Genomic DNA, 18,927 nt, shown 5'->3' with positions numbered 1-18,927 from the left:
TTTTAAAAAAACCAAAAACAAACAAAAACAACAAACAAACAAACAACAACAAAAAAGTAAAAAACAAAATCCCAGAAGACAGCATAGTTCTGTTACTCTTGTGGTACTTGGCACCATTTTTTTTTAAAAATTAGTTTCTCAGTCATCATCTGGAAGGAAGCCAATCTGAGCAACATCATTAAAAACAGCTCTGATAAAGCATGGTCACTACTGTGTATCATAAAGCAGGTCCACATATGAGTGAGTACATATCATATTTGTCTTTTTGTGATTGGGTTACCTCGCTCAGAATGGTTTCTTCGAGTTCCATCCATTTTCCTGCAAATTTCAAGATTCCATTGTTTTTTTTCTGCTGAGTAGTACTCCATTGTGTAAATGGACCACAATTTCTCTATCCATTCTTCAGTTGAGGAGCATCTAGGCTGTTTCCAGTTTCTATTACAAATAATGCTGCTATGAACATGGTTGAACATATGTCCTTGTTATATGAGAGTTTGATTTTTTAATAACATGGCCTGGGGTGTTAGCGCAGTTATAATTAATAAGTACAGATAGAACAGATTCTTCTTTTATCATAGTTTCATAACACTGTTTCAAAGAACCTATAGACTATTTTTGCTAAGGCAAGCATACATAATGTTTGACAACCTGTTTCTAGGCTGGTAGCACTTGTGGTTTGGAAGATCAAGGTAAATAGAAAATAACTGAGCCAGTTCAGTGAATTATCTTGCTTTGGATAGTGTACTATCAATCCTTAGTGTACAAAGTGCTACTCATAAATCAGCCTGCCATTGAATTTCTGTTTTTGTAGGAAAATACTCTATATAATCCCCTGTTTAGTATATTACTTATTCAGCAAATTCTGAGCTTAATGTACGGGGAAGTCTCTGATCTGTTGCCAAGTTTCCTGGTCAGTTGGAGTTTGCCAGTCTCCTTTAAGTTTACATTATTTCAAGTATCCTGTTTGAGTTTGCTTCAGAACACGTGTGCTGAGAAGATCGTGGGGTCATGGCCTCATAAAATTGTTTTTAGCATCTTTGTGCTTACCACAATGTCCAGGACATAAGGAAGATTTCAGAATAGGGCCAGATAAAAGTTTCCCCCTAAAAGCAGGAGGGGTGCTAAATTTAGCACTTTCCTAAAGACTCAGACATAATTTTTCTTGGGGAAAAGACATTAAATGAATTATAATGTAGAAAGCCCCACAAATACACAGCACACAGAGACCAAAACCAAAAGAGGGAGACAGAAAAACAGAGATGGTAGCATTTGGCTCAACTGTGCTGGAACTGTGCCAAACAGCTTCATGATTCTCACTGTTTCCAGTGGATATGATTGTGCCAGTCATTATTAGATTGATTCTTTGACTGAGACATTTGAAAATATACTGAAGATGCAGCAAGTAAGCCAATAACAGTCATTAGAGTTATACCAGTAAGGGAAATATGGGGAATATAAATGGCATTTATCTCACATGTGGGAAATAAATGTAAGTATACAGAACAAGCCATCTTGGAGATACATTTCATATTCTCAACTCATACATGTTCATGGATTTCCTGGCCATCCTACTTGCTTCTGATGCATGAACACATTGAGAGTTGACTGTTCCTGGGTGTGGTGGCCCATGCCCTTAATTCCAGCACTCAGGAGTCAGAGCCAGATGGATCTCTGTGAGTTCAAGGCCTACCTGGCCTACCTAGTGAGTTCTAGGATAGTTAGTTTGAACTGTGAGACCCTGTCTCCAAAAAATATGTTGACTGTTATTATTGAGGGGGATAAGTAATGGCCTTAAAAATAATCTGTGCCAGTTTTCAAGCTAAAAAATAAGTATATAATTCTGTTTAATTTATGTCATAGATCTTTAAATGTCTTTGTATAAAGCGGCAATGTTGATTATAATATTAGCATTTAAATTTTGGCTTCCTTTACCAAGAAGGAAAGAGAAAACAAGCTGTTGAGTGTGGAGGAAACTGGTGTGCTTCCTGCTCATACGGTGCATTCCTTTGTTATAATGCATTTAATTTCACATAAAAACATAACTGGTAATTTGTGAATGGACATCACATATCAATAAATATCTTAATGGTAAACTGATTTGGATATTAATCATGGGTAGAGTATCCATCTTTTAGGAGGCCCTGAATTTGACTCAGGGAAAACCCAAAATAAAATCTAACACAATTTAACTATTACATCCCCATTCCAGACTCTAGATTATTTCACATTATGAGATAAAGATGTATTTGATTTTTCATATTCTCATATGTTCACTCTATTAATAAAAGTTTCTCATACATATAAGTACAAAGATTTCCATTCTAAAATATACTGCAGTCTAAGGTTGCAGCAAAGAAAAAAATTGTATACCAAAGTTTCCCTTGGGGTCTGTATTTAAGGTCTCCCAAGAAACCATTAGCCAACTCAAATACAGCCATCACACTGTGGTGTCTGGTTATATCCACCATACACAGAGCCAATGAACTTACTACATGAAAGATCATAAACAAAATTCTGATTTCCTTTGATTTTCTTTTTCTCAATTAGGAAATAGATGGAAAACACGGTCCATAGAAGTTACTATGGTTGGTTATTGATGAATTAAAAATATAATCTGCCACCTATGAGAGTTCTTACATGAAAGGACTAATAAGTGTCAGTGACAAGAGGAAGACAGAAAATCATCCCTCAGTATCATATCCTGTGTAAGTCTGCACCCAACACTGTCACACAGATAACCAGGAAGAGTACTAAGGCAAGTACTTTTATTATTAGCAAGACATGTTCCAGATCTTCAGAGATTCCAACAGCTCTAGATTCCAGGTATCTGAGTTCATTCTGATGGGATTTCCAGGTATCCACAGCTGGCAGCACTGGCTCTCCCTGCCCCTGGCTCTACTCTATGTCTTGGCTCTCATAGCGAACACATTTATTGTGACTGTAATTTATCAAGAGTCTTCACTACACCAGCCTATGTACCATTTCCTGGGCATCCTGGCTATTGTCGATATGGGCCTGGCATCCACCATCATGCCTAAGATTTTAGCTATCTTATGGTTCAATGCTAAGACCATCAGTTTCAATGAATGTTTTGCTCAGATGTATGCAATCCACTTTTTTGTTGCCATGGAGTCAGGTATCTTTGTCTGCATGGCTATAGATAGGTATGTAGCAATTTGCAGACCACTGAGATACCCTTCAATAGTTACTGAATCTTTTGTGGTCAAAGCAACAGTGTTTATGGCCCTCAGAAATTGTGTGGCTCCTATGTCAGTTCCTGTGTTGGCTGCGCAGAGAAATTACTGTTCCCGGAATAAAATCAACCACTGTTTTTGTACTAACCTGGGAGTTACTAGCTTGTCTTGTGATGACAGGAAAGTCAACAGCATCAACCAGTTGGTTCTGGCTTGGGCAATCATGGGGAGTGACCTGGGTTTAATTATGATTTCATACGCTTTGATTCTTCGGTCTGTACTGAAGCTGAACTCTGCAGAGGCAGCATCTAAGGCATTAAGTACCTGCACCTCTCACCTCATCCTAATCCTTTTCTTCTACACTGTTATCATTGTCATGTCCATCACTCATAGTGCAAAAATGTCGCTTCCTGTCATCCCGGTTCTGCTTAATGTGCTGCACAATGTGATTCCCCCTGCTCTGAACCCCATGGTCTATGCACTTAAGAACAAAGAACTAAAACAAAGCTTATACAAGGTGCTTAAACTGGAAGTCAAAGGAGGCTAAATATTAGAAACACACATCACATTTACAATTTCAAAACTAGGATGTCTGCACTAATCAATCTTAAGGGCATAATATGCAACATCCTTGAAAAATCTGTATGGTGTCTTAATATTTACCTGTAATATCACTTAAAATAATTATTTTTGAAACAGGTTCTCCTTTTTTCCCTGGTCCTGGCCAGATCAGAAATTCCTGTATAGACCAAGCTGGCCACAAACTCTGAGAGCTCCAGTCACCTCTCTTTTCTGGGTATTGGGATTAAAGGCATGGACCATCACATTCAGTGAAAATAAATTTCTTGATTAACCACTAGTCATGTCATCTAATACTTTTCTCAAAATCATTAACCTGCTTTGGACATTACTAATCACTCAGTGAGAAATACAATTCATTAAAATAGATATGTGAAACCATTTATAAATAAAGAAAAAAAGGGAATTGTGTGTGAGTCTTAGACATGTTTATGTAAAGAATTGTGTCCCCTTGGCAGAAAGAATAGTTGTGATCCTAATATGATTTTAATTTGCAAACTTTGCCTTTCCAATGTGTATACACAGACACACACATGGATGTATACTCAATGATATATGAATGTGAAAATATTCAGTTTGTGAGCATCATAGAGTTGTTAAGAATGGAAATCTCACACTCTAACTCCTTCTATGCAGGTGTGTTGATCCTCATATAGGCACTTCAATTACAAAGTTCCAAAATATAACTTTGGATTTTCCCTTTAAGGCTACATCAGTTCAAATGTGCTGTTATCAAGGGACTGAGATGTTAAGGGATTCACACACACACACACACACACACACACACACACACACACACACACACACACACACACACCAGCACACACCAGCACACATATATATCGGTATCAGTTGGTGTTTGACCAAGACCCTGTTCTTGGACAAGCCTGCACTCATCTCACTGTTTTGATATCCAGAAATTAGGCATTTCACAGGGTAAGGAGGAAGGGGAGGTAGTGCCAGCATGCTTTTGTTGTTAGGAGTATATACACCACAGAGGCTTTGTTCAAGTTTACAGTGGCTTTGGACACATACTAATTGATTGGAGCATTCATTCTCAGAACTATAGATTTGGTTTTAGTCATTCATCTAAAAGACATTAATTTGTTTTTTTTTGTGCAGTGTGTATTTACTAATTTCTTAGATGGTAATTCAGTGTAGCCTTTCATAGGGAGTATGAATATCGATGTTTTCCCTGACCAAATGGAGTCATTGGAAATGGCACTAGTCTTGTTATATTACCACAGGACCAGAAGAAGTAGCTGGAGATGAGTTCCCCATATTTTCAGAGTACTGTTGCTTCTCACTCGCCCTCACTGCTTTTCAGGAAGAGAATATAGTTAACTTCCCTCACGTTCAAAAGGAAGTAGCTATCATGTTTTAAAAAATAGTTTAGATATCTAAGTTGACTGGAAGAAGCCACTACCATGTTGAGAGAAGAAGATGTTTTCAGGTTTCAGGGCAGTCAAGGAAGTACACAACCTGACCATCTGTGGGGCTTGGCATAAGGATAATCATTAGATCCTTGCAGAGTTGCCTTTTATAAATGATGATATTTATGTTTAAACCTATTGCATGAATAGACCTTCTTACTCACAAAGTAATGTCTGTTTCTTTCAGAAAAGTAATCTGGTATTGAAAGTATTTTATAACTGTGTTGAAAAATGTATAAAGTATTTCAAAGCATTCTGTTATTTGTTATCACAATGCATCTTTTATTTGAGAGATTTGAAATCATATTGAATAGAGCAAAGTTACTTGTATATCATCCAACCCCATAATTTATTAAACCCTGGAATTTATTGATGATATTTTTGCTATATGGGAAACACAATAAAAGTAAATAGGACATTGGTCTTGCATGGTAAATAATAATCACTTCAGAATATGGCACATTGCCTGTCTTGTGTATAACCTCCCTTCCCAGCTTAGGGTATTCACACTCCACCCAATTTTCCTATATGCCACTGTTTTATGAAAACCTAAGAGACTGTTTCTATATTGGGAAGTAGAAAGAAGTAAAGATTCGTTTCTTTTTGAGGAAATTGAGTTTTTAAAATTTGTTTATTTTATTTCATGTGTATAAATGTTTTGCATACATGTGTTTTTGCATACCACATGTATGCCTAGATTCCGTAGAAAATGGAGTTATGTATAGTTATGAGCCACTGTGAGAGGACTAGAAGCCAACCCAGGGTTCTCTGCAGGAACAAGCACTCCAAAACCCTGAGCATTCTCTCCAGTCCATCTTTTGACAATTTTATAGGCAAGAAGCACATCTATTACACTGTTTTATTATGTAGATTCTTACATTTCCATAGCCAAAATTAGGTTTAAAAGATATGATTGATTTACAGTGTTAGCTGTAAATATTTTTAGCTGTTACAATGTGGATGAAAGAAAGGAAAAAAGGGATGGAAAGGTAACATGACAAATGTTGATTGTATTTCGTGGCTACGAAATGTACTCACTTTAATGATAAACTTATTTCTTAATATGAATCCTTTCTATATGCATGTTACATTATAGTAAATATTTTTAATGACTCAGGTAAATTTCAGTGTCTTAGTTGCACAGCAATCAGTTATCATGTGCATGCTTTTGTACAAATGTGTGTTTGTGTGTAGACATATATGTTCTTATTTTTCTTTTTAAAAGCTTTGTTTTTTATTTTATTATTTTGTTTTCTGTATTTTTGAAACAGGTTTTCACTTTTTGGTTCTGGCCAGACAAGAACTTGCTGTATAGACTAGGATCAAACTCAGGTTATTGGGCTGCTTTCCAGGCAAGTGCCTTTATCTGCTGGGTCAACTCCACAGTTATTCTCTCACCACAATTTTTGGGATTGCACAAAACAAAATATTTGTTTCTCTTGGTGTTTTCTTTTTTACTGCTATAGGGTTTCCTTACAGTTTCTTCATTTTATAACTGATATTTTATTAAAATTTTTATTTATTACTATTTATGAGGTATGCTTTAAAATTTTTTATGTCTGCTGCTGGTAGATATCTTCATGTTTTCAATGAAATGATATAGAAACAACAGTTTAATAGTCTTTAAATTTTTATTACACTCCTTCCCTTTCTTGACATCTCAGTTCATTAATCATTCATTTGTAAACATTCATTGATATCAGGAAGACTATAATACCTTGTTCTATTCTGAAAATATGAATATGATTTAATATGTGCATTAGAAATTTTATTATTTCATGGGTGTTTTAGAACAATAACAGATTTTTATACTCCTGTAGTAAATCACAAAGCAGGTGGATTCCAATAATAAATATATTCTTACCTGAAGGTTGTCATTTTTCTAATTGCATCTTCTAATAACATTTTAGAGTAGTCATTTATCTTCTCAAAGAAAACAGATGAGTTTCGCTGAGGAAGGTGAATCTGTAGGGAGATCTGATGGGATGGCAGGGGTTAGGGCACCTAAGAGAACAGAGGGTTGCTGGAAAATAAACTTTAAAAAAGCAAGCAGGAAATACGCAACCTTAGAGAATGGTGAGCTAGCAAAGACTAACCATGATTCAGGTGTAGTGTAAGGTCATTTGTCTTTTCCTATGTGAAAGTAATGGTCATCCTATGGAAGTCCTCACCATCCAGGGGGAGCAGAAAGCATATGTGATAGGTAGTGTTTTAGTTGGTGGGGGTTGGTGGGAGGAGGGCAGGGAGAGGGAACTGGGATTGTCATGTAAAACAATCTTGTTTCTAATTCAAAATAAAAAATTAAAAAAATACATTTGCATATGTATGAACAAGAAAGTAATGGTCATCATCTCCAGAGTTTGATGCACTTGATGTTTCTACCTAATCCTGTGTTATTCTAAGGCTTTATCATGACTCAGGAAGAGGGCTCAGACAACCTACAAGCAGGCTTTCTTGTAGTATTTTTCTTCTTGCAGAAAGTTACCTAGAGAAGTGTGTAAATGATAATCCAGTGGAAAAATGGGCAAGAGTTAGGAAAAATCAACAGGGAGAAATTTTACATATCAGATTTTCCCAACACTCTACACAAAGTTGACTAGCCTCTTGTGATGTCTGGAAGTTTAGTTTAAGGAAGATTTTTAACAAATGCTCAAGGCACATTGCCTTTAGATCTGACAAGAATGAAGGTGAGCTTTCCTAAAAGACGGGGAGTTGACTTTAACATTAGTACTTCAGTGTGAGATTCCAAATATGATTATGTCAGGACTGCTACAGCTACACTCACATTTCTAATACATATGTTCTGAAGCAAAAATATTTTTCTGTACATATTTTCAACTGTGTTCAATGAATTATAGTGTGTTTGCATGAATTGTTCCAAGAACCAAAATAATTGCCACACGTAAGCTACTTAGAAACACAATCAACAGAACTTAGACATCACAGGCCTTTATATTATACTACCTACTAAGTGTATGTCTAGCTTTATAGAGGGCATCAATGCTTTCCTGAATCAATTCTCTTAGCATACATAGTACTAATCCATTGTGTCAGCAAAATTTAATGACTCAATTTAAAACTATAATAATCTCAATGAATTCTATGTTAACTGTATGATAAAATATATGTACATATGTCATAATGTAATTTCATATGCAAGAAATCTCCATGCATGAAAGAATTTCATGCCAAACACATTAAGCTGAAGAAAGAAACTAGCACATTAGCAAAACCAGATTGAAAATTCAGGATGTGATATTACATTTCTGTTATTTTTATTGCTTGGATAGTCACTACATGGAGGATGGTGAGCAGGGGGCTGAGTGTCTATAATATTCCATGGGTCTGTGTTGAGCTAGCATAAACACAGTCTTTCTTGTAGAATTTGAAGAACGACTTGTTGAGTTAACACAGAGAATGTTCCACCTACCAGAGATGATCTTATTTCGTCATATATCTGAATAAACCAGGTGTCTGATTAATAAAAGTGTAAGGATGAGATTCATGAAGATACCAGAACCTCCTAGAATAATGATCTGTGTTAAACTCCTTTCTGCTGTCACATTGTGAATCCAAACTAACAACATTAACCCTTTTTCCTCCTAGCAAGAGATGTTCCAGGATTTGACCAGTTCCAACAGCTCTAGGTTCCAAGTGTCTGAGTTCATTCTGATGGGATTTCCAGGCATCCACAGCTGGCAGCACTGGCTGTCCCTTCCCCTGGCTTTGCTATATGTCTTGGCTCTCATAGCCAACATACTTATCATTACCACAATCTACCAGGAAGAATCACTACACCAGCCTATGTATCATTTCCTGGGCATCCTGGCTATAGTAGATATGGGCTTGGCAACCACTATCATGCCTAAGATTTTAGCCATCTTATGGTTCAATGCTAAGACTATCAGCCTCCCAGAGTGCTTTGCTCAGATGTATGCTATCCATTCCTTTATTGCCATGGAGTCAGGTATCTTTGTCTGCATGGCTATAGATAGGTATGTAGCAATTTGCAGACCACTAAGATACCCTTCAATAGTTACTGAATCTTTTGTGATCAAAGCAACTTTGCTTATGGTACTCAGAAACTGTGGAACTCCCATGTCAGTACCTGTGTTGGCTGCTCAGAGAAATTACTGTTCCCGGAATCAAATAGAGCACTGCTTGTGCTCTAACTTGGGTGTCACCAGCCTGTCCTGTGATGACAGGACAGTCAATAGCATCAACCAGCTGGTCATAGCTTGGGCAATCATGGGTGGTGACCTAGGTTTGATTATGATTTCATATGCTTTGATTCTTCGGGCTGTGCTGAAGCTGAACTCTGCAGAAGCAGCATCTAAGGCCTTAAGTACCTGCACCTCTCACCTCATTCTGATCTTTTTCTTCTACACTGTCATTGTTGTCCTTTCCATCACTCATGGTTCACAAATGAAAGTTCCCCTCATCCCGGTTCTGCTTAATGTGCTGCACAATGTGATTCCCCCTGCTCTGAACCCCATGGTCTATGCACTTAAGAACAAAGAACTAAAACAAGGCTTAAACAAGGTGCTTAAACTGGAAGTCAAAGGAGGCTAAAAATTAGAAACACACATCACATTTAGAATTTCAAAACTAGGATGTCTGTTTGTACTAATCAATCTTAAGGGCATAATATGCAGCATCCTTGAAAAATCTGTATGGTGTCTTAATATTTACCTGTAATATCACTTAAAATAATTATTTTTGAAACAGATTCTCCTTTTTTTCCCCGATCCTGGCCAGATCAGAAATTCCTGTATAGACCAAGCTGGCCACAAACTCTGAGAGCTGCAGTCACCTCTCTTTTATGGGTATTGGGATTAAAGGCATGGACCATCACATTCAGTGAAAATAAATTTCTTGACTAACCACTAGTCATGTCATCTAATATTTTTCTCAAAGTTATTAACCTGGCTTGGACATTACTCATCACTCAGTAATATAATTCATTAAAATGGTCATGTGAAGCCATTCATATATAAAAAGGTAATTGTGTGTGAGTCTGAGACATTTTTATGTAAATTAAAAAATTGTGTCCTTTGGCAGAAAGAACAGGTGTGAAATGATATTAACTATGGTTTTAATTAAGATACTCTGCCTTTTCAATGTGTATACACAGTCACACACATGGATGTATACTCAATGATATATGAGTGTGAAAATTTTCAGATTGTGAGTGAGCATAATAGGGGTGAAAAAACTGGAAATCTGCCACCCTGACACCTTATATGCAGGTGTGTTGATTCTCATATAGGCACTTCAATTACAAAGTTCCAAAATATAACTTTGGATTTTCCCTTTAAGGCTACATCAGTTCAAATGTGCTCTTATCAAGGGACTGAGATGTTAAGGGATTCACACACACACACACACACACACACACACACACACACACACACACACCAGCACACACCAGCACACATATATATCGGTATCAGTTGGTGTTTGACCAAGACCCTGTTCTTGGACAAGCCTGCACTCATCTCACTGTTTTGATATCCAGAAATTAGGCATTTCACAGGGTAAGGAGGAAGGGGAGGTAGTGCCAGCATGCTTTTGTTGTTAGGAGTATATACACCACAGAGGCTTTGTTCAAGTTTACAGTGGCTTTGGACACATACTAATTGATTGGAGCATTCATTCTCAGAACTATAGATTTGGTTTTAGTCATTCATCTAAAAGACATTAATTTGTTTTTTTTTGTGCAGTGTGTATTTACTAATTTCTTAGATGGTAATTCAGTGTAGCCTTTCATAGGGAGTATGAATATCGATGTTTTCCCTGACCAAATGGAGTCATTGGAAATGGCACTAGTCTTGTTATATTACCACAGGACCAGAAGAAGTAGCTGGAGATGAGTTCCCCATATTTTCAGAGTACTGTTGCTTCTCACTCGCCCTCACTGCTTTTCAGGAAGAGAATATAGTTAACTTCCCTCACGTTCAAAAGGAAGTAGCTATCATGTTTTAAAAAATAGTTTAGATATCTAAGTTGACTGGAAGAAGCCACTACCATGTTGAGAGAAGAAGATGTTTTCAGGTTTCAGGGCAGTCAAGGAAGTACACAACCTGACCATCTGTGGGGCTTGGCATAAGGATAATCATTAGATCCTTGCAGAGTTGCCTTTTATAAATGATGATATTTATGTTTAAACCTATTGCATGAATAGACCTTCTTACTCACAAAGTAATGTCTGTTTCTTTCAGAAAAGTAATCTGGTATTGAAAGTATTTTATAACTGTGTTGAAAAATGTATAAAGTATTTCAAAGCATTCTGTTATTTGTTATCACAATGCATCTTTTATTTGAGAGATTTGAAATCATATTGAATAGAGCAAAGTTACTTGTATATCATCCAACCCCATAATTTATTAAACCCTGGAATTTATTGATGATATTTTTGCTATATGGGAAACACAATAAAAGTAAATAGGACATTGGTCTTGCATGGTAAATAATAATCACTTCAGAATATGGCACATTGCCTGTCTTGTGTATAACCTCCCTTCCCAGCTTAGGGTATTCACACTCCACCCAATTTTCCTATATGCCACTGTTTTATGAAAACCTAAGAGACTGTTTCTATATTGGGAAGTAGAAAGAAGTAAAGATTCGTTTCTTTTTGAGGAAATTGAGTTTTTAAAATTTGTTTATTTTATTTCATGTGTATAAATGTTTTGCATACATGTGTTTTTGCATACCACATGTATGCCTAGATTCCGTAGAAAATGGAGTTATGTATAGTTATGAGCCACTGTGAGAGGACTAGAAGCCAACCCAGGGTTCTCTGCAGGAACAAGCACTCCAAAACCCTGAGCATTCTCTCCAGTCCATCTTTTGACAATTTTATAGGCAAGAAGCACATCTATTACACTGTTTTATTATGTAGATTCTTACATTTCCATAGCCAAAATTAGGTTTAAAAGATATGATTGATTTACAGTGTTAGCTGTAAATATTTTTAGCTGTTACAATGTGGATGAAAGAAAGGAAAAAAGGGATGGAAAGGTAACATGACAAATGTTGATTGTATTTCGTGGCTACGAAATGTACTCACTTTAATAATAAACTTATTTCTTAATATGAATCCTTTCTATATGCATGTTACATTATAGTAAATATTTTTAATGACTCAGGTAAATTTCAGTGTCTTAGTTGCACAGCAATCAGTTATCATGTGCATGCTTTTGTACAAATGTGTGTTTGTGTGTAGACATATATGTTCTTATTTTTCTTTTTAAAAGCTTTGTTTTTTATTTTATTATTTTGTTTTCTGTATTTTTGAAACAGGTTTTCACTTTTTGGTTCTGGCCAGACAAGAACTTGCTGTATAGACTAGGATCAAACTCAGGTTATTGGGCTGCTTTCCAGGCAAGTGCCTTTATCTGCTGGGTCAACTCCACAGTTATTCTCTCACCACAATTTTTGGGATTGCACAAAACAAAATATTTGTTTCTCTTGGTGTTTTCTTTTTTACTGCTATAGGGTTTCCTTACAGTTTCTTCATTTTATAACTGATATTTTATTAAAATTTTTATTTATTACTATTTATGAGGTATGCTTTAAAATTTTTTATGTCTGCTGCTGGTAGATATCTTCATGTTTTCAATGAAATGATATAGAAACAACAGTTTAATAGTCTTTAAATTTTTATTACACTCCTTCCCTTTCTTGACATCTCAGTTCATTAATCATTCATTTGTAAACATTCATTGATATCAGGAAGACTATAATACCTTGTTCTATTCTGAAAATATGAATATGATTTAATATGTGCATTAGAAATTTTATTATTTCATGGGTGTTTTAGAACAATAACAGATTTTCATACTCCTATAATATTAAAATGACAAAGCAGGTGGATTCCAATAATAAATATATTCTTACCTGAAGGTTCTCATTTTTCTAATTTCATCTTCTAACAAACTTTAAGAGTACTTATTTATCTTCTCAAAGAAAATAGATGGTTTTTGCTGAGGAAGGTGAATCTGTAGGGAGATATGATGGGATGGCAGGGGTGAGGGCAACTAAGAGAACAGAGGGTTGCTGGAAAATAAACTTTAAAATAGCAAGCAGGAAATAGGCAACATGAGAAAATGGTGAGCTAGCAAAGACTAGCCATGGCTCAGGTGTAAGGTCATTTGTCTTTTCATATGAGAAAATAATGATCATCAACTCCAGATTTTGATGCAGTTGACATTTCTACCTATTCCTGTGTTATTCTAAGGCTTTATCATGACTCAGGAAGAGGGAGCAAAGAACATCTTTACAAGCATGCTTGTCTTATATTATTTTTCTTCTCACAGAAAAAGTTACCTTGAGAATTATGTGACAATCCAGTGGAAAAATGCGCAAGAGTTAGGAAAAATCAACAGGGAGAAATTTTACATATCAGATTTTCCCAATACTCTACACAAAGTTAACTAACCTCTTGTCTGCATGTTTAGTCTAAGGAGGATTTTTAACAAATGCTCAAGGCACATTGCCATTAGATCTGACAAGAATGAAGGTAAGCTTTCCTAAAGGATGAAGAGTTGACTTAAACATTGGTACTTCAGTGTTAGATTCCAAATAGGATTATGTTACAACAGGACTGCTACAGCTACACCCACATTTCTAATACATATGTTCTGAAGCAAAGATATTTTTGGTACATATTTTTCAATCGTGTACAATAAATTATAGTATGTTTTCATGTATGGTTTCAGGAACCAAAATAATTGCCATGTGTAAGCTACTTAGAAACATAATCAACAGAACTTAGGCATCACAGGCCTTTAAATTATTCTACCTTCTAGGTGTATATCTAGCTTTATAGAGGACATCAATCTTTTCCTGAATCAATTCTGTCAGCATACAAAGTCCTAATCCATTGTGTCAGCAAAATTTAATGATTCAATTTAAAACTATACATAATCTCAATGAATTCTATGTTAACTGTATGATAAAATATATGTACATGTGTCATAATGTAATTTCATATGCAAGAAATCTCCATGCATGAAAGAATTTCATACCAAACACATAAGCTGAAGAAAGAAACTAGCACATTAGCAAAACCAGATTGAAAATTCAGGATGTGATATTACATTTCTGTTATTTTTATTGCTTGGATAATCTCTACATGGAGGATGGTGAGCAAGGGGTGATTGTCTGTAATATTCCATGGGTCTGTGTTGAGCTAGCATAAACACAGTCTTTCTTGTAGAATTTGAAGAACGACTTGTTGAGTTAACACAGAGAATGTTCCACCTACCAGAGATGATCTTATTTCATCATATATCTGAATAAACCAGGTGTCTGATTAATAAAAGTGTAAGGATGAGATTCATGAAGATACCAGAACCTCCTAGAATAATGATCTGTGTTAAACTCCTTTCTGCTGTCACATTGTGAATCCAAACTAACAACATTAACCCTTTTTCCTCCTAGCAAGAGATGTTCCAGGATCTGACCAGTTCCAACAGCTCTAGGTTCCAAGTGTCTGAGTTCATTCTGATGGGATTTCCAGGCATCCACAGCTGGCAGCACTGGCTGTCCCTTCCCCTGGCTTTGCTATATGTCTTGGCTCTCATAGCCAACATACTTATCATTACCACAATCTACCAGGAAGAATCACTACACCAGCCTATGTATCATTTCCTGGGCATCCTGGCTATAGTAGATATGGGCTTGGCAACCACTATCATGCCTAAGATTTTAGCCATTTTATGGTTCAATGCTAAGACTATCAGCCTCCCAGAGTGCTTTGCTCAGATGTATGCTATCCATTCCTTTATTGCCATGGAGTCAGGTATCTTTGTCTGCATGGCTATAGATAGGTATGTAGCAATTTGCAGACCACTAAGATACCCTTCAATAGTTACTGAATCTTTTGTGATCAAAGCAACTTTGATTATGTTCCTCAGAAGCTGTGGATCTTTCATTTCAGTACCTGTGCTGGCTGCTCAGAGAAATTACTGTTCCCGGAATCAAATAGAGCACTGCTTGTGCTCTAACTTGGGTGTCACCAGCCTGTCCTGTGATGACAGGACAGTCAACAGCATCAGCCAGTTGGTCATAGCTTGGGCAATCATGGGTGGTGACCTAGGTTTGATTATGATTTCATATGCTTTGATTCTTCGGGCTGTGCTGAAGCTGAACTCTGCAGAAGCAGCATCTAAGGCCTTAAGTACCTGCACCTCTCACCTCATTCTGATCTTTTTCTTCTACACTGTCATTGTTGTCCTTTCCATCACTCATGGTTCACAAATGAAAGTTCCCCTCATTCCGGTTCTGCTGAATGTGCTGCACAATGTCATTCCCCCTGCCCTGAACCCCATGGTGTATGCACTTAAGAACAGAGAGCTAAAACAAGGCTTATACAGAGTGATTGGTCTGGAATTGAAGGGTAACCATGAATAAGTAAATATTCCCTTTTGACCTTTTGCACAATTACACTTTATATTCTCCAGTGATTATAAGTGCTAAAATGTAAATACTAATGGACACCATAGGAAGTTTGATCTAACATCAGGAATCTACAAAAATTCAGAACACCAACACTAATAAATCACAATTGTATTTGTAGTTTATGGGTGTTGAATAGCTTTGGAATAGACAGTTACATAATGATGCTGTTATTATTCAAGATCCCAAGATATGTCTTACAGGATACACATCCCAATAGTTTAACTGAGTTCCTGATTAGCACAGCCAGACAATTTTGAATATATTGGTTGACGTCTTTGCCAATTATTCTTTAATTTGGAGATTTCTTCCCATGTATTTAATTCAATTTTTGGAAAAAAAACCCATGAGTTATTTCTACCAATGATGCTTGTGTTTGTTTCAGGCAACATTTTTTTTTTTTTTTTTTTTTTTTTTTTTTTTTACTGAAAAAGAGTGGCTTGAATACAAGTTTCTATAAAAATTCCACTTCTCCACAAAACAACTGATAAAATGGTCCACATCATTACTCAGTAATTATTAGGTATAATACAATAAAGCCACAGCAGCTTACCAAATGCAGCTTATAAGATGGACATTCATACATACACAAGAAAACAGAGAATGTGTTCTTTTTCATGGGCATGGTGATCCCTCTATACCATTGTCAAAATGTGAACAAAATTTTGTATTTTACCAGGAAATTAAATGGATACAATTACCACAAGACATAGCAATTAAGTACTAAGGGTCAAGATACATTCATCATAACCCAAAGGAAAGATTTCAACAAAAACTTGTGTGTGAATATTTTGTAATATTTCCTGTTGAAAAGTAAACAATGCATATTCTCTTTAAGTTCTCTTTTAATGTGGATCCATGAAATAATTTTTTTTCTGAGATGGAGTAAGGGAAAGAGGCCAGTATGACAGCTTAGTGGGTAAAGACACTTGCTGTCAAGCCTGAGGGACTGAGTTTGATTATTAGGACCCACATCATGGAGAAGAGAAAAGACTTTGTCAAGTTCTCTTAAGGTTTCCACTTGTGTCTGCTCACACAAAGAGATAAATATATTTTTAAAGTTAGAATCCAAAGATGTATCCAATAACATTATGATGTAAACTTCAAAATGCAGAATAAATTGATTTTCTTAAAATTTGGCTTTTTTTCATCTATTTATTTCCATCCTAGCTGTGACCTCCCCCAACTCATCCACTGTAGTGACATTTTGTTTATAATCTAACAAATAAAGCTTTCCTGAAGATCAGAGTGCAGAGCTAAGCCTCTAGTTAGCAGTACACACATTAAGCTACTGGCTAGCCATAGAGGACTAGCAGTGGTGGCCATACCTTTAATCCCAGCACATGGGAGACAGAGGCAGATGGATCTCTGTAAGTTCAAGGCCACACTGGACTACATGAGAGTGAATCAGTCTAAAAGAGAAACAGAGCTCAGACCTTTGATTCTAGGACTTGTGATGGTACACCTTTAATCCCAGCACTAGAGAGGAATATAAGGCAGAAACTCAGTGCAGTCTCAGGGCAGTCTGAGGTTTGGCGGAGAGCATTGTAGTCTACAGTCACTCTGAAGACAGGATCACCTCAGTTTGGTCTGAAGCTTGGTAGAGGTAGGAACTCTCTGGTGGCCTGGCTGTTTTGCTTTTTTTGAACGTCCAGCTTGAACCCCAATATCTGTCTCTGGGTTTTTATTATTCATGCTATAATATTCCCCTCCCAGCCCCTGACCCTCATAGCCCCTCTCCCACCTCCAATGCATCCTCGTCTGTTTCCATCCAGGAAAGGGCAAGTCTTTTATGAGTATCAATAAAACATGGCATATAAAGTTGCAGTAAGACTAAGCACTTCCCCATGTATTAAAGTTGGAATAGGCTAACTGAAATGAGTAGTGTCCCCAAAGCCAATAAAAGTGTCAGACAGCTCCTGTTCCCACAAGAGGGGTCCCACAAGGGGACCAAGCTACAAAACTGCAACATAAATGCAGAGTGCCTAAGTCAGTCCATTCTATGCAGGCTTCCTGGTTGTCAGTTCAGTCTCTGTGAACCCCTAAGAGCCTAGGTTAGCTGATTGCATGAGTCTTTCCATGGTGTCCTTGACCCTCCCAGCTTCAACAACTCCTTTCTTCTCCTCAGGATTCCCCAACTCCGCATAATGTTTGGCTGTGGTTCTCTGTATCTGCCTCCAACAGTTGTTGGATGACGCCTCTCTCTTGACAGTTGGGTCAGGCACCAATCTGGTCACAGGAGATGGCCAGTTCAGGTTACTTATCCACTATTGCTAGGGCTCTAACCTGTGGTCCTCCCCATAGACACTTGGGATATTCCCCTGAGCCAGGATTCCTACAGACACCAAAATGTACCTCAGAAGCCCCCCTGAGCACTCTCCTCCATTCATATCCCACCATCTGATTGCTCATATTATCATTCCCACCTTCCATGTCCATTTATAAAATCTCTTCTATTTCCCCTTTCCAGGGTGATCTGGGTATCTTCCCACGAACTTTCCTTGTTACCTAGTCTTTCTGGGTCTGTGGATTGTAGCATATTTATCATTTATTTTATAGCTAATATCCACTTATGACTGGGTATATACCATGTTTGTCTCTCTCAGTCTTGGTTCCTACTAAGGATGATTTTTTTCTAGTTCTACCCATTTGCCTTCAAATTTTCTGGTGCTCTTGTTTTTCAACAGCTGAGTAAAACTCCACTGCATAAATGTACCACATTATCTTTATCCATTTCTTGATAGAGGGACATCTAGGTTGTTTTCAGGTTTTGTCTATTACAAGTAAAGCTTCTATGAATATAGGTGAGCAAGTATCCTTCTGGTAGGATTGACCATCCTTTGGTTATATGCCCAAAAGTGGTAAAATTGGGAAATGTTGTAGGTTGGTTCCCAGTTTTCTGAGAAATTTCCATACTGACTTTCTACAGTGGCTGTACAAGTTTGAACTCCCACCAGCAATGGAGGAGTGTTCCCATGTGCCACAACCTCTACAGCATGAGTTGCCACTTGTGATTTTGATCTTAGCCATTCTGACAGGTGTAAGATGAAATATCAAAGTCATTTTATTTGCATTTCCCCAATGAGTAAGGGTGTTGAAAATCTCCTTAAGAGTTTCTCAGCCAATTGATATTCTTTTGTAGGGAATTCTCTGTTGATATCTGCACCCCAATTTTAAAATTTGATTATTTGTTTTGGTGATGTCTGCTTTCTTGAGTTCTTTATGTATTTTGGAAGTCAGCCCTCTGTCAGATGTTG

At 36.8% G+C, this 18,927-nt stretch overlaps 3 protein-coding genes across 3 annotated transcripts; all 3 read left to right on the top strand.

Moving 5' to 3' along the window:
* Window positions 1-2,781: 2,781 nt before the first annotated feature.
* Window positions 2,782-3,741, top strand: LOC100773670 (putative olfactory receptor 56B2). The gene has a single exon (XM_027408051.1). It carries the CDS (start codon window positions 2,782-2,784, stop codon window positions 3,739-3,741), a length of 960 nt encoding a protein of 319 aa, XP_027263852.1.
* A 5,077-nt stretch (window positions 3,742-8,818) lies between these two features.
* On the top strand, window positions 8,819-9,778 carry LOC113834889 (putative olfactory receptor 56B2). Its single transcript, XM_027408052.1, has one exon. It carries the CDS (start codon window positions 8,819-8,821, stop codon window positions 9,776-9,778), a length of 960 nt encoding a protein of 319 aa, XP_027263853.1.
* A 2,463-nt stretch (window positions 9,779-12,241) lies between these two features.
* LOC100774538 (putative olfactory receptor 56B2) lies at window positions 12,242-15,625 on the top strand. The gene is made up of 2 exons (XM_027407526.1): window positions 12,242-12,250; window positions 14,660-15,625. Exons 1-2 carry the CDS (start codon window positions 12,242-12,244, stop codon window positions 15,623-15,625), a joined length of 975 nt encoding a protein of 324 aa, XP_027263327.1.
* The last annotated feature ends 3,302 nt before the right edge of the window (window positions 15,626-18,927 follow it).

Source organism: Cricetulus griseus, chromosome 3 (genome assembly GCF_003668045.3).
Source record: "Cricetulus griseus strain 17A/GY chromosome 3, alternate assembly CriGri-PICRH-1.0, whole genome shotgun sequence".
Taxonomy (NCBI): domain Eukaryota; kingdom Metazoa; phylum Chordata; class Mammalia; order Rodentia; family Cricetidae; genus Cricetulus; species Cricetulus griseus.
Note: the sequence above shows the minus strand (reverse complement) of the source record. Positions and strands in the feature narration are given on the sequence as shown.

What these genes read in the sequence shown, in the direction of transcription:
- LOC100773670 (XM_027408051.1), top strand. Translation starts at nt 2,782, where the DNA reads ATGTTCCAGATCTTCAGAGATTCCAACAGCTCTAGATTCCAGGTATCT.
- LOC113834889 (XM_027408052.1), top strand. Translation starts at nt 8,819, where the DNA reads ATGTTCCAGGATTTGACCAGTTCCAACAGCTCTAGGTTCCAAGTGTCT.